The 16,688-nt window shown below is 40.5% G+C and overlaps 1 protein-coding gene across 1 annotated transcript in view; it reads left to right on the forward strand.

The window, feature by feature from the left end:
- PARP9 (poly(ADP-ribose) polymerase family member 9) overlaps window positions 1-16,688 on the forward strand; it is a 32,747-nt gene that overhangs the window by 8,086 nt on the left and 7,973 nt on the right. The window contains exons 5-10 of the mRNA XM_082740333.1: window positions 137-361; window positions 1,498-1,716; window positions 4,760-4,820; window positions 9,220-9,600; window positions 15,365-15,501; window positions 16,151-16,325. Of these exons, the coding sequence (XP_082596459.1) occupies window positions 137-361; window positions 1,498-1,716; window positions 4,760-4,820; window positions 9,220-9,600; window positions 15,365-15,501; window positions 16,151-16,325 (1,198 nt within the window). The remainder of the gene's footprint in view (window positions 1-136; window positions 362-1,497; window positions 1,717-4,759; window positions 4,821-9,219; window positions 9,601-15,364; window positions 15,502-16,150; window positions 16,326-16,688) is intronic.

The raw sequence follows: 16,688 nt of genomic DNA on the forward strand, positions 1-16,688 counted from the left end.
ACAAACAAAAGATGTCTTGTGAATTTATGATCTTCAAAAGTATTTTTCAAAGCTCCTCAGCAAACTAAAGATTGAAGAAAAAGTAATTTAACAATGGATCCTCTGTTTTTTTTTTGTTTTTGTTTTTCCTCTTCAGACGGATGTAATTGTTAATTCTGTAAATCCGCTCTATGGTTTGGGATTTGGAGCTGTGTCAATATCAATTCTACAACAAGCAGGAAATGAAATGGAATTGGAATTTAATGAAAAAATTACTGAAATACTAGAGTCTCAGTTGGTACTGGTCACAAGAGGATTTCAGTTGTCCTGTCAGTACGTATACCATGTGTTGTGGGATTTAGGACATCACAAACTGACTGAGGTAAGTTCAACATGAGTTTATCTTTATGTAGCCCCATAGACTACATAGTCTTTATTGAATTTCATTATGTCATTACATTTATGAAAATTTGATAAGTGAGATAGTCCTCATTTTCTACCATTCTGAAATATAGGAAAAGCATTATTGTCACAAGTTATCTTAAGAAATTTAATTTTAAATATTACCTAACTCATGTCTAAATTTTAAGCAAGAGTACTGCAAACAGACCTGGAAAGAGTAGGTTCCCTCAGTCCACACATCTGTTCACCTTACCCCTCTGTGACCCTGTTGGCCTTTCCCTAAATGGACCTGGAATTCAGCCTCTCTGTATTTCCCTGCATCAGTTAAGTGCCAGGGGCACCTGGGACTTCCCTTCCAGTACTGCTCCAGGTAAATCTGTCACCTGTGGTGTCTTCCCACCAATGCCTGCGGTAGAGATTGACAGATTGGCTTTCTGGCCAACTCTTCACCCAAGACACATAAAATATACACATTAAAGAGTTGGGGGACCCATTCAAATGTGGAGAGAGGGAAAGAGTCTCCTTCCCTGCCTTTGTTTATCTTTAGTTTGTCACCATTTCTGGGCCTTCTTTGACTAAGAGCCCTCTAGTCCCAAACTGGCCCTCCAGTCACTCTCTGCCCCCCAGTTTTCCAAGGCCTGTCCACAGACAACTTTTCTGTACTTCAGTTTGGATGTTGAAATGTTGATGTAAAGTTTAAATCTGCCAAATACATTAGCACTTCCTGAGAAGAAATGACATAGGACATTAGGACATATCTTAAAGATGTTGGATAAAACTGCTTACTTATTTTTCCCTCTGTCTCCTTTGTTAAACTTCTGAGAGCTCTTTGTTTCAACCTGGAAGCAGCAGGTAAATGGGAATAAACTGATGGTTGGCTCATAGTCCCAGGGAGATGAACAAGGCTATATAAACTGGGAGAAATCATGGCACCCAAACAGACCCCTCAGTGACTTGTGTTTCTCATCATCTAACCATGTGGCTGTCATGGGCTCTCTAAGGAGGCATAACCATGACCCTAAGGGGGAATAGAGGTGGGCATTGTAAGATGTGGGCAGGATCGAGAGGTGAGGGAAATTTTATTTTGACTCAAAGGCTGATCTGTTTTTCCTACAGATACTGAGAACTGCAATCAAGGAATGTTTGGAGAAATGCCTTGAACTAAATAAAACTTCTATTTCCTTTCCTGCCCTTGGGACTGGAAACTTTGGTATACAGAAGAGTGTAGCAGCCGAGATTATGTTTGATGAAGTTTTAACTTTTGCCAAATGCCATTTGAAAAAGCAATTAATTGTAAAGTTTGTGATCTTTCCAGAAGAACTGGACACCTACGTGGTAAGATAGTATTTTAGAAATGTCCCATTCAGGGACGCCTGGGTGGTTCAGTTGGTGGAGTCACTGCCTTCAGCTCAGGTCATGATCCCAGGGTCCTCGGATCGAGTCCCGCATCAGGCTCCTTGCTTGGCAGGGAGCCTGCTTCCCTCTCCGCCTCTGCCTGCTTGCGTGCGCTCTCTCTCTCTCTCTCTCTCTCTCTCTTTGACAAATAAATAAATAAATAAATAAAATCTTAAAAAAAAAAAAAAAGAAAGGTGGCATTCTGTTACCTATCCATCTTAAAAAAAAAAAAAAAGGAAATGAATGTCCCATTTATTCATTCATTCATTCCATAACATCTGTGTAATATCTCCAATGTAAGACATGAGCTAAGCACTGGACAGCACGGTATTGTTCTAACTTGGTGAATTTATTGTTTTTTTAATTGCTCACCTCTGACCTAGTGAAGAATGTCATTAAAGCAGCCACGTTACCCTGCTCCCTACATTCTGTCTTTTCCTTTGTTGGCCTTTATTCTCCCCTCTGCTCCTCAAAGATAAGCAACCTTCCCATTTCAGTGTGGGCGTCCTCTGCTCCTCTGTCTTCTCTCCTGCTCTGAGAGCACAAGTATTCTGACAATTTCTGCAAAGTCCTGTCTTCTGAGCCACCTTCAGACCCATACACTTAATCCTGTCTCATTTCCACTTGGTTATCCCATTGTCATCTTAAAGCCAACATATTTAAAACAAATTCTTTGTCTTCTCCTCTCCGATTGATCAACTTCTTGGGGCAAGTTAATATACTTTTCCGTGCTTCAGTTTCTTCATCTTTAAAGCGGGATAGTAGGGAAGCTTGGCTGGCTCAGTCAATAGAGTACGAAACTCTTGATGTCAGGGTCATGAGTTTGGCCCCACTTTGAGCATAGAGCTTATTTGGGGAAAAAAAAAAAGTAGAATAAAGTGAGGATAATAACTACCATCCTATGGAGCTGTCGCGAGCATTAAATGAGTTAATACACATAAATACACTTAGAACAGTACCAGGCATGCAGGGAAGCCCTCCGTGAGGGCTAGCTGTTGCATCAGCTGTAATGAATTGTAATTCACAGAGTGCTGACCTAAAGAGGAAACCAAGTGACCTGTTTGTTATCTTTTCTTCCAAATTAGATTATTAATTATTTCACAGCAGAGGTATCTTTGACTACTTTTGCCATGTCCCCAGTACTGTCCCCAAATTCAGTCTATTGTTTAACTTCTCTGTGGGTGACCCCAGAGGGAGGTCAGTTGTGGTCTTATACAAAAACCAGTGTGTAGGGGCATGTGTCCGTGTGTCTGAATGCAGAGATCTGTGTGTCCATCTGCTTTAGTTTTCACTTCATCTCAGCTTTTTGCTTTAGAGTGGGCAGATTAAGTTGAGTTTCTAACATGTGAAAAGGTCCAGCATAATTAGTATATTGTGCTTTATCAAGTCCAGCAGGAGGTGGTCCCCCGTAGAAGGCACTGCTGACATCTGTCACTGTTATAACAAAGGCTGCTGTGGCCTTCCAGGCCGTTCCAGGAGGCTGTCCCGTCTAGAGAGAAGGGGGCGCAAGTCTGCGTCCCAAACCCGAAATCGCAGGCATGTGACCTAAGAAGCAGAGATCACCGTGGGGCCTCTGATCTTCCTGGGAAAGGCTGGTGTGGGGCGGAGGGGTCCACGTCCCCTCACGCCTCTGTGATGCTGGGCTTATATTGTTCTTCCTTTAACGTACCATCTCTGGGCTTTATGCTCACTTAACTGGCACTTCGAGAAGGAACTTGTCCTGATGTTAAGGAAGAATTAAAAAGGAAATGAAATAAGATACAGTGACTTAAAACAGATTTTCAAGACAGGTTTCTGATTCTGCCAGTAGCAACATCCAAGTGCTAGCACAGCCTCTCAGGCGTGGGTCCAGGTATTGGGTATAAAGAGCCTTGCTCGGTGCCTGGCAGAAAGAGTGGCTCTGAACAATAGTCCTCTGACTGCTTACTCTTCCACCCTGCAGCCTGTCTCCAGGTGGGTGGTTGCCATTTTCTCTCTCCCGACAAGAAAATGAACTTATTCTTGTTCCAGCTTGCTCTTTCCTGGAACAAGTATTAAGGTTCTTTTTCCTTTTGCTGCTTGACTAGGCACAAGGAAGTTTGTAGCATTTGCTGATATTCATTGCTGACATTTCTGAAGATGGAGTTGGGAAGAGATGCCCACAGTGAGCTCTCATTAGCCCATGTCAGCCAGCTCCACCAGGGACTTATAAGCCAGTTACCCCATAAAGTAGCTCACCTTCCAGACACAGGGAATCATCCAGTCTTGCAAATGAAGTTCTCCCTGAAGCAGAGCTCGATCGATCAATCGATCGGCGGGCCCAGGTAGGTGCTTCGGGCACATTCCAGAACAGCTCAGGAAAGACCATCTTCCTACAAGGGGAATGAACTACATGTAGAAAAGAAGGTTCATTCTCTTCAATACACAAACAAAAATGTACGTGGCAGTTCAAAAAACATAGAAAGATCAACCACAATCTGAGGGCTCCCCTAAGCAATGATAATAAAAACAGCTGCCGTGTGTTGCATCAACCAGGCCCTGGGCTAAGGCAAAGCTGCAGAACAATCCTCTCCAAATGAATTTCCATTTTATTAGCTAAAAGAGCACCTGCCTAGTTCTCCAGTGAAGTGTCCACAGACTTGGTTCAGTGCCTCACAGGCAATAACCAGAGCATTAATGTTTATGGAATGAATAAATGATTATATTTTGCCTTGGGATATACATATATATTCTCTTTATTTTAAGACCAGATTTCGGTTTTCTGTCTAGTTTTTCTATACTTGTTTCCCCTAGGTGTTCTAATAGATCGTGGTACTACATGATTTGGTGCTGTGATCGCTGTTTCTTAGGACTTTCCAAAAGGCTGCTATAGATTTGTGGTAATGAGGATGGAGACTGACAGAGTGGATGAGGCCAGGTGTGGTTTGTGCAGGTAGGAAGAGGGATTTTGAGGACTATGGCCAAAAGCCCCACTTATGACTCTGCTCTGTTTTGCTTCTTATAGGCTTTCAGCACTGAAATGGAAAAGACTAAATTCAAGCTACGTGGTTTCAGTAACTACAATGGTGAGTAAGAAATTCCCGGGTCTAAAAGTAGAGTCCATGGGACGCCTGGGTGGCTCAGTCAGTTAAGCCACTGCCTTTGGCTCAAGTCATGATCCCAGGGTCTTGGGATCGAGTCCTGCATCGGGCTCCTTGTCCAGCAGGTAGCCTGCTTTTCTCTCTGCCTCTGACTGCTTGTGCTTTCTCTCTGACAAATAAATAAATAAAATCTTTAAAAATTAAAAAAAAAAAATAGAAGTAGAGTCTGCTCACCAGAAGCTCATCCTCTTCATCATCTTAACTAATAGAAGGGACAAAAGGAAGAACTAAGCCCAGTATATTTTCTCCTGTTTGGATACTAACCGGCTTGGCATCTGAACATCATTCTGGTTTTGCCTAGTCCAGTTTCATGATATGAATAGAGAGAGGCTAAGCTGCAGTGGGTAATTCACAGTGTGGTTATTTACTTCACAAATAGCTCTCTATAATTTTTCTCTAAGAAAAGTTCTGTCCTTCATAAGATGACTGAGCCAGTTACTCTTTCTGCTCTGAATGGGGTCACATCTAAATAGTCATTTTAGAAAACATCTCAGTCATACCAGATAATAATAAATGGATTCACCTGATGCTACTCAAACCTGAGAATCACTAGGATCATAATAGAAACTTTAAACAAATAAACAAACAAAAATATGTATGGCCCCCAACCCTACATATTCTGACTCAGGACCTTTGGATCTGGGCCAAGCATGTGTATTTTTCAGTAGCTCCTAGTCAGTTTTGCTGCTGAACTAGGTTTGGGGATCCCTGGACTTAACTAACCATGGCCGATGTTGGAGAAAGATGAACTGTGTCATGTAACTCCTTTCCTTTAGTGGAGTTGGAGTTGATGGGGTTGGAATTGCTTCATGACAACCAGGATGCGTACTTGTGAAGTGGTCTTTTGATCTACAGTAGTGTATAAATGTCAAGAACACTTGACATTCAGTGAGGAATAGAAACTGTTGGGGTATTTCCCACTAGGGTCACAATGATTTGCTTATACCCTTTAACAGAACAGTTCACTTATAGATGGGCTATGGTCCAGCAGTGCTGGAAACAAAGGAGGGGTTACTTGGAGAGAGCTGTGGTCTGTCACTTTGCCTCTTATGAACCTCTTTATTTATCTGTAAAATGATGATAAAGACAGACTTTTGTCAGCATAAATAGAGATTATGTATGTAAAAATGTTCTGTTGCAAAGCATTGAATGAAGGCCAAAGAATAATGAGTGAGAGGATGGACAAACAACCCAGGGGAGAAACTGCCTGGACAAACTACCCAGAAGAGGCAGAAAGTCCTACTGACCTAAAAAGATCGAGAGTGGCTTCCTGGTCAAGTGGGTCTAAGTTGGGCTTTATTGAGGATGGCAGATTTTCAGTGGCTCGAGCTGCTGCGGTGGGGCACCCAATGTGAAGAAAATGCCTAGAAGCAAACAAAAGCAGTGCATGTGGGGGGAATCACACTGAACCAAGGGAAGGTAGACCGGAGTTTTAGGCGAGGCTAATATGGAAAACGAACATACAAATGTCTCTGTTTTTAGTCCAAATAATAGGGCCATGTGTTACCATTTACTTCGGTCATTTTATAGGACATCTGTAAAGGAATTATAATTATAGCGCAGGACAATAATTGACCTTAATGATGGTTAATGGTGATGATCTCAGATTATCAAGGAAAAGCTGAACTATTTAGGAAGGCAGGGAAATGTGTTTTCATTAGAAATATTTAACTAATAAACTAAGTAATCTAACTCATAAATATTTAACTAAGGTATTTGGTGCTAGAAGTGTATCCCCTAGTGATCTGAAAAATTAGTTTCCCAGAAGAACAATTTTTCCCCCCAGTAATGATGGGTAAATGAAGTATCACCATGTATTGCTTCTCTTTTCTCCTAAAAAGTAATATAAACTCCCAGGGAGAAAAAGGGTTAAAAAATAAACAAATAAACAAAATCCCCGTGTCTCCAGTTTAAGAACTTTTATCACTTCATTGTCCAAAACATTGGCTTTTTTTTTTTTTTTTAAACTCAGACCCTCTTCCTTCTGTCTCTCTCCTGGTACTGTTTCAGAGTTCCTGGTACCACTCAACTATTCCAGAGGGGAAAAGATGCTAATTACCACTACTAACCTCAGATCATTTATGGGGAGGCAGAATTATGTGAGTGCTAGAGTCAGACTGCCCATACCTAGTAGCTCCACAGCTCCTACTAGCTAGGCCTTTAACCATGGGCAAGTTACTTAATAACTTTATTTTTTTTTTAAAGATTTTATTTATTTATTTATTTGACAGAGAGAGATCACAAGTAGACAGAGAGGCAGGCAGAGAGAGAGAGAGAGAGGGAAGCAGGCTCCCTGCTGAGCAGAGAGCCCGATGTGGGACTCGATCCCAGGACCCTGAGATCCTGACCTGAGCCAAAGGCAGCGGCTTAACCCACTGAGCCACCCAGGTGCCCCTACTTAATAACTTTAAATAAGTTTCTTCATTTGTAAGATGAGGCTGTTATTAGTACTTATAAGGTTGTGAGGAGTGAACAGAATAATTTTTGTGAAGCATTTAGAAATGCCTAGAACATAGTAGGTGCTCAATTTACTTTTCCCCTTATGTTATGTATCCCCATATTCTTGTGTTTTTGAGATTCATCCAAATAGCTAAAGTTCACTCCTTTTCATTGCTTTAATAATATTCCAATGCTGAAGGACATTTGGGTCATTTCCAGTGGGTTTTGCTGTTACAAAGGAGAAGGTGAATTTTCTTGTATATATCTCCTGATGCACACATACAAAAATTTTTTACAGAACATAATTATGGGAGTAGTTGTTCCAGTTTTACACCCATCATAAATATATACAGAAGTTCTAGTTCCTCTGTATCCTCCCCAACACTTAATATTGTTAGACTTATTTTTTGCCGATCTGTTGGATAATTTTTCATATCCCTGATTGTCAATGAAGATGAGCATCTCTTCACACATATCTGGGCCATTTGTATTTCCTTTTCTATGAAATCTTTTGTCCAGCTGAGAATCTTGTCTATCAAGAAAAAGGTTCTTCCTTTTTCTTGATAATTCGAGAGAATTCTTTATATATTCTGGATACTGCTTCACCTATGAATTTCCTCAGCTAGTTCCCACAATTTCTTTCTTTCTTTCTTTTTTTTTTTTTTCAATTTCAGTTGAGAGTTACCCTAATCCATCAGAGATTCTAATTCTTTATATATATCTTTGCTCCTTATACACATGGGTGGGTTGGAATCAAGTTCCATGGCCTGTTCTGCTGGGATATACCATGTCAAGTAGTAGAAGCTGCTAAGCTGCAAATTCTGTGGAGATGTAAATTGTCCTGTTACATACAGATATGAAATCAAAAGGAATCCCAGGTAATGAGGTTATGGCTATTTCTTCTTTTCATTAAACTTGGATAATTTTCTAATTTTTCCAAAATAAATGTATTATTTTTATAATCAGAAGTACATATTTTTCAAAAGGAATTTTTGCCCTTTAAGCTCTATGGCTTTCAGAGATGTTTGATTTCAAACTCGATAGTAGTCTCAGTCAGCGGGACACAAAGGCATACCTCATTTTATTGTACTTTGTTTTATTGTGCTTCACAGATACCACTGGGTTTTTTTGTTTTGTTTTGTTTTGTTTTGTTTTGTTTTTCCAAATTGAAGGCTTGTGGCAACCCCGCATCAACCAAGCCAACTAGTGCCATTTTACCAACAGCCTTTGCTCACTTCATGTCTCTATATCACATTTTGATGATTCTTGGAATATTTCAAACTTCTTCATTATTACTGTATTTGTTAGGGTGATCTGTGTTCAGTAATTATGACTCATGGAAAGTTCAGATGATAGCTTTTTTTTTTTTTAAGCAACAGAGTGTTTTTAAATTAAGGCAGGTACATTGGTTTTTAGACATATTGTTATTGCTCCCCTAGTAGACCACAGTATAGTGTAGACACAAATTTTATATGCACTAGGAAACCAAGACATGCATTTGACTTGCTTTATTGCAACTGTCACTTGATTGCGGTGGTCTGCAACCCGACTTGCATCTCTGAGGCACGCCTATAATCATTGGTTAACATCCATGGTGATATCACAAGGTGAGCTCATCCATGAACTGACAAATGCAACATAGCAGGGGCGAGGCATGATAACACCAACCCCTCACAGGCTAAACTCTGCTCTCAAGGAGACTGTAAACCATACATTTAGATTTCCTTCATATCTGACACAGCAATCAGAGCTAGACACTTAATTGAAGCTGCTGCCGCTGGCAATGGTCATAATGTCCTCGGGACAAACATTGGCCTTGGTGTTTTGTTCAGCCCTGGTTTAAAACCCACCTGCCTTCTGTGGATGTTTATGACAGTCTTTTCAGTCCCCCAGTTGGCCAGAGAGGAGAAAAGAGAAAATGGGCTCCAAGCTAAGTCTCCTGCCATCAGTCTAATGGGATCCAACCTGGAAAAGATGAAGGAGGCCCAAGCGTGGATCCAAAGGATACTGACCCCCCAGGACCACCATATCATTGAGAATAATCTTATCCTCTACCTTGGGAAAAAAGAACATGACAGTTTGACTCGGCTTCAGAATACCTTGAGGGTCTCTATCTCAGAGATTATCAGTCTGGAAAAGGCAACTTTAGAGATCAAAGGAGCCCAAGCTGACGTCATTGAGGCTGTTATGAACATTGAACATATGTTGTGTGAAGTTCAAGAGGAAGTGGCAAGAAAAAAGGAACTAGCCCTTTGGAGCTTGTCAGGTGAGTGACTTTAAGTTGAAAAGTCAGCTCTTGCAAACTATTCCTTATGGGTGTGAGGATGTCTGTATTCATGTGGGTCAGAAATAGCATGGAAAAGAGAGCAGACCACGCTGCTTCTGTGTTAAGCGGTACCCTTTTATAACCGTTTTTTGGCTGTCTTTCTACCAGCAAGATTAATTAGTAAATGAAAACACACACACACACACACACACACACACACACACACACACACTCACATGCACCCATGTGATTGGATTTACTTACGATGACGTGGATTGCCTAAGAGGCAATTAAATAGAAAGCCTCCAGCTACACAAGCCCAGGCTCTGGGGGAAATTGTACATCTCTAATTCCACAAATGGAGCGTTCGAACATAGACACGTCCACTTGATCAATTCATTTCTTTGAGTTTTATTGCATTTATGTATTTATTGCTGGCAGCATTAGGAATCTTGAAATTACTTTGAGCTCTCTCATCACAGTAAATTATTCATTCACAGTGTGAAGTACACTCAAGTATCTCCCATTCAGTGGGGCAAAAATCATCACAATGACTGGGAATTTGGGTCTGGAGAAGTCTTTTCAACATGGCCCTAGAGCTAACTAGGAAAATTACACTGTTGCAAATGTCAGCTTGGGAAACAGAAGCTTCTTTCATTTATTTACTTGACTAATGTATATTGTATCCATGATATGTGTCAAGCATGTGATGGGTGCCTGGGGATACACTGATAAGGTGGACGTTGTTTCCACTGAAAATCTAATTGAGAATACTGAGCAGGTTATCTATGAAAGAGGGTGAAAATGCTCTGTGGGAGCACCTCAGACAGGCACTGTGATGTTGCAATTTAGAATATTTCTTCATTCATATGATCCAAACATATTTGTGATATATATTTGGTCTTCCTCCACATTCCTGGCTTACAGCTATCAAACCCTGTGGATTTCCTAAGTGTGGAGAGTGATAAAGTTGTCTTTTGTTACATTGAGGAGGTGACTTTGGAAAGCACCTAAGGATGGGGACTGGTCACCAGGAAACTTGACCTGTGATTGGAGGATTTGGGTATCCTCCAGTGCAACCTCTGGGGAGGGGGCTGGAGGTTGAATCAGTTGCCAGTGGCCAATGATTTAGTCAGCTATGACTAGGTAACAGACCTCCATAAAAATCCAGAAGGACAGGTTCAGAGAGCTTTCAGGTTGGTGAGCATGTGGAGAGCTAGAGAGTGTGATTTGCTGGGAGAGAGAACAGAAACTCCACACCTTTTCCCCATTCCTTCCCTGCCTTATTCATCTTTTCTGTCTGGTTGTTCCTGAGTAATATACCTGTATAACAAACCAGTAATCTGGTGAGTAAAATGTTCCTCTGAGTTCTCTGAGCTGCTCTAGCAAATAAATTGAACCCAAGGAGGAGATCATGGGATCCTCTGAAGTATAGTCAGCCAGTCAAAAGTACAGGTAACAACCTGAACTTGCAACCAGTGTCTGAAATCCAAGGAGAAGTTCATTGGAACTTTCAGTTTGTAGCTAGTCAGCCAGAAGCACAGGTAATAATCTGGTTTTTGACTGGTGTCTGAAGTGTGTGTATGTGTGTGTGTGTGTGTGTGAGAGAGAGAGAGAGAGAGAGAGAGTGAGCGAGCAGTCCTGTAGGACTGCACTCTTAACCTGAGAAAATCTGATTCTATCCTTGGGTAGATAGTAGCAGAATGGCTTGGTTGCATACATGAGAAACCCTCCTACTTACACAGACATTGGAACTAGGTCTCAGAATACCAGTTTAGACACCTAACCCAGACTTGGGAGGTCAAGGGGAGCCTTCTCAGAAGAGGAGTCATAAATGGAGAATGAGGAATAGAAAGAAATTAGTAAGGTAAAGATACTTTCAAGCAATCAGACCATGGCAGGGTCTAGATTAGGAAAGACTTAATAAATTCTATGAGAGTTCAGAGTTTTTCTTGAAACAAGGGAGAGCCTTAAAAGATTTTAGCAAAGATAAGGTCATTTTCACTGTAATGTTCATGGGTTTGGTACAAAAATTCAGATGCAAATTTTCAAAGACACCTCATTTTCACCTTGTGTTTATAAAAATAATTCAGGCAGACATGGTCAAAGTGAGTGGGAGTTTACAGTAAGTAAAAGCATGGGCAAAAATAATACATAAAAGGGGTACCTGGGTGACTCAAAAAAAAAAAAAACCAGTAAAAAAAATGGACAGGTCACCTGGGTGGCTCAGTGGGTTAAAGCCTCTGCCTTTGGCTCAGGTCATGATCTCAGGGTCCTGGGATAGAGTCCTGCTTTGGGCTCCCTGCTCAGCAGGGAGCCTGCTTCCTCTTCTCTCTCTCTACCTGTCTCTCTGCCTACTTGTGATCTCTGTCTGTCAAATAAATAAATAAAACCTTTTTAAAAAAATGGTCTCTCTCTCTTTCTCTCTCTCTCTCTCACACACACACATTCTCTCAATCAAATAAATAAAAAATATTTTTAAAAAATTAAAAACATTGAACATAAAGAAATAGAATTCAAAAGTAATACACAAGAATGAGACCAAAGATGTGATTTCTACTTAGCTTTTGAAAGGTAATGACTATGGATATTTAAACTGACACAAGAGTACACTTCCCAAGAGAACAAGAGACAAAGAAACACTGTTCTATAAAGCTTGTGGCATTGCTTTAAACTAACTGCATTCATAGGGTTGACCTATTCTCCCAGCTATTGACAGTTAGTCCTGTTAAGTCCCTGGTTCTGCTGCAAGATGGCACTTTTGATAGTGATGACTAAGCATATAATTCCACAGCTGTGTTTCAGAGGCTCCTACACACTCTCTCTCAACCAGATTGGGACCTTAGTTAACAAAATTAATACATTTTCTTTTTTCTTCTTTTTTTTTAAATTTAATTTAATTTTTTCAGTGTTCCAAGATTCATTGTTTATGCATCACACCCAGTGCTCCATATAATGCGTGCCCTCCTTAATACCTACCACCAGGCTTACCCAACCTCCCATCCTTCTCCCCTCCAAAACCCTCAATTTGTTTCTCAGAGTCCACAGTCTCTCATGATTCGTCTCCCCCTCCAATTTCCCCCAAATCACTTTTCCTTTCCTTCTCCCAATATGTTATTTCTTGTGCTCCACAAGTAAGTGAAACCATATGATAATTGACTTTCTCTGTTTGACTTATTTCACTCAGCATAATCTCCTCCAGTCCCGTTCATGTTGATACAAAAGTTGGGTATTCATCTTTCTGATGGAGGCATAATATTCCACAGTATATATGGACCATTTCTTCTTTATACATTCGCTTGTTGTAGGGCATATTGGCCCTTTCCACAGTTTGGTGACTGTGGCCATTGCTGCTATGAATATTGGGGTACAGATGGCTATTCTTTTACTACATCTGTATCTTTGGGGACCCAGTAGTACAATTGCAGGGTCATAGGTTAGCTCTATTTTTAAATCCTTAAGGAATCTCCACACTGTTTTCCAAAGTGGCTGCACCAACTTACATTCCCACCAACAGTGTAAGAGGGTTCCCCTTTCTCCACATCCTCTCCAACACTTGTTGTTTCTTGTCTTGTTAATTTTGGCCATTCTAACTGGTGTGAGGTATTATCTCAATGTGGTTTTGATTTGAATTTGCCTGATGGCTAATGATGATGAACATATTCTCATGTGTCTGTTAGCCATTTGTTTGTCTTCTTTGGAGAAGTGTTCTGTTCATGTCTTCTGCCCATTTTTTGATGTGATTATCTGTTTTGTGAGTGTTGAGTTTGGGTTCTTTATAGATCTTGATATCAGCCCTTTGTCTGTAGTGTCATTTGTGAATATCTTCTCCCATTCTGTGGGTTGCCTCTTTGTTTTGTTGACTATTTCCTTTGCTGTGCAGAAGCTTTTGATCTTGATGAAGTCCCAAAAGTTCATATTTGCTTTTGTTTCTTTTGCCTTTGGAGACACATCTTGAAAGAAGTTGCTGTGGCTAATGTCGAAGAGCTTACAGCCTATGCTCTCCTCTAGGATTTTGATACATTCGTGCCTCATGTTGAGATCTTTTGTAAAACGGATACATTTACAGTGAGTTATTACTACAAGGAATGTCAGCTATCCAGCAGAGCGATAAAATTTAAATACGGAAGTTAGACGTTTCCTCTTCCATGCTGCTATTGTAATCCTTCCTGGGGAGCACTTCTGACAGCAGGAGTTTGTGGATCTTTGAGTCTGCAGTGCTCAACCCAGGTGCCCAACCCAGTGCCAGCAGGTGATAGGAGCTCAGCGAATGGTTGCTGAACTCAAGTGAGCTGAACTCTATTACTATACCTTATATATGTCGGCTGTTGCTCTTGAGATTTAATTTATAATCTCCTCCTTTGAAATTTCCTGGCTCTGAAATTTCTCTGCTATGGAATTTTGTTCCCCCTGCTTTCCAGATTTACAGCTTGGCCCCTCTAGTGAATTTCTTTGGATTTATCATCTGCTTTCTGTGGTTAGATTGAGCACATTCAATTAAATAATGTGCTGGGAATTATGTCATTTTTGTTTACTTGGGTTTAAGTCAAACTGAAAATAAACTGAGGGGTGCCTGGGTGGCTCCGTAGGTTTATCCAGTGCTGCATCAGTCTCCCTCTGCCCTTCCCCCCTGCTCATGTGAGCATGCTCTCTCTCCCCCAAATAAATAAAATCTTAAAAAAAAAAAAAAAAAGAAAAAAGAAAAGAAACTGAAAGAAAAGAAGTCTTTTTGGGGTTTTCTGTTTGTTCACATGTATGTATATTTATTCCAACAAGCAGTTGGTAGGCAGTAACAGGTTGTCCCTTGAATTTATAAAGGAAGGTAGGAAAGTTAAGGAAGAAGGAAGAAAGGAAGGAAGGGAGGAAAGAGAGAACATAAACTCTTAATCTCCAAAGTTTGCTTTTTGTGGTTGGGTGCATTTGAGTGATGTATGTACCAAATATTCTGCCTTTCCACTTGCAGAGAGCACTGGTGAAAGCCAGGTTTATATTAGCTGTGTGATATCAGCCAAGTCACTTAACTTCTCCGAGTTTGTTTGTTTGTTTGTTTGTTTAAGATTTTATTTATTCATTTGACAGAGAGAGATCACAAGTAGGCAGAGAGGCAGGCAGAGAGAAAGGAAGAAGCAGGCTCCCTGCTGAGCAGAGAGCCTGATGCAGGGCTCAATCAAGACCCTGGGATCATGACCTAAGCCAAAGGCAGAGGCTTTAACCCACTGAGCCACCAAGGTGCCCCTTCTCCGAGTTTTAATTTTGTTTTTTGTCAAGGTGTGTGTTAGTTATTTCAGTGGCAGTGTTGTAATAGTCAAATGAAGTTGAGATATGAAATCTTTTTGAAAATCTTTAAGTTTTATATAAATGTCATACTATTTTTCATCATTCCTTAATGTTTTACTCTGTCTGTGTATTTTTGTTGATGAGCATCCTGGCCAGAAATATAAGCATTTCCTATTAGCAACATACTTATACATTATCTTACAACATCGATGGGGGAAATATATACTAATGCTCTTTTTTCTCTCACCCTCTCAGGCTCGTGATCTAAATCATGTGAGGACAAATTTATTAACCCCCTCTTCTATCCCTCTTCTATGTGTTCTCGTTATACTGCATTTTCCTTTCATGTCCTAAACGTATAAGGCATACAATTTAAACTGGCTAATCCTTTTCTTTAAATTTCTTTAATTTGTTTTATTAAATTTCTTTACAAATCTTTTTCCTCTCACAGAGCACTGAAACAAAGTTTTATGTTATTCATTTTTAGGGCAGTGGACTAATTGGCAACCCCCAAACCAGGATGAAATGAAAAAGAATACGTTTCTGAAATGCCTAAAGCTTTCAACGGAGGAAATTCAGGCTCAGAAGAAACAGTTTGAGAGCTGTGGTTTGCAGGTTATAAAGGTATACGTAATTGAGGGAAGGATTCTACTCGTCTTGCTATTATTTGTTTCTGTAACTGAGAGAAAAATTCAGCTGCTGAGGACTCTAAGCCAGCTGCTCATTGACCTGGACCCGGAGGATTAAGACTGAAAGTAGGGCAGGGGTGGGCAGACACAAAGTGTATAGTTGGAATCAGGAGGTAGGAATGATGGCAGGAGGTACAGAAGCACCCATCAAGCATCAGGGCAAACTTGTCTGCCGATCTCAAAGCAGTATGAAAAAAAAAAAAAAGAATAGCATTTATTACACTGTATTATAATTGTTCACCTATTTTTTACCTCTTGTTAAACCATTTGCTTTAAAGAAGGCAAAGACTGTCTACATAGTTGACCCTTTCATTACCAGTGCCTGGCACGTAGGGATTCACTCAGTGAATTTTTATTACATGGATTTATCAAAGAAGGGACAGGGAATTTTGAAGAGCCAGAAGTCAAAGTAGGAGAGGGGTGGGAGCCAGGAGGACTCTTAAAGCACTTTATATGAAAAGCAAGTTGCATGCCTAGTAATACACACAGCCTTTCTCTTGGAAGCAGAGTATCAAGCAACATACATCGCGCTTCTCACTTTTTTTCCCAGTTTTTTTTCAGTTTTTCATATCCTTGGGTCATAGGTGGAGAAAATAGACAATGAGGTTCTCATGGCTGTCTTCCAAAAAAAGAAGAAAATGATGGGAGAGAGAACACAGGGGAAGCCTGTGAGCCACAGGCTGTTTCAGCAAATTCCTTACCAGTTCTGCGAAGCCGTAAGCAGAGTTGGCTTTCAAAGAATGTACTCGGCGCCCTGCGGTAGGTGTCAGCTCCTCATCTTCGGGGTCTCTGTATGTGGGGAGTGGTGAGCAGACCCCAGCAGATGACTCACCATTTGTGGTATTTGTTGCTTTGGTGAGGGGAACCCTTGCAACTGGGATATAGTGATTGAGTCATTTGGAAAGGGTCATATTTTTTGTTTGTTCTTCTTGTTTTGTTGCTGATGGGTTTAATGCTGATGAAAGCTTTTGCGGTAAGATGTACATTTCACTGTTTTTCTCTTTTCTGTGGTTATGTGTTTTATCTGCCAAAGCTGTTTTTTTTTTTTTTTTATGTGTTTATCTGCTGAAGCTGTTGTTTTTTTTCTTAGCTCCACAAAATAATTATCGACACTACCAAACC

Source organism: Mustela nivalis (assembly GCF_964662115.1).
Source record: "Mustela nivalis genome assembly, chromosome: 1".
NCBI lineage: Eukaryota > Metazoa > Chordata > Mammalia > Carnivora > Mustelidae > Mustela > Mustela nivalis.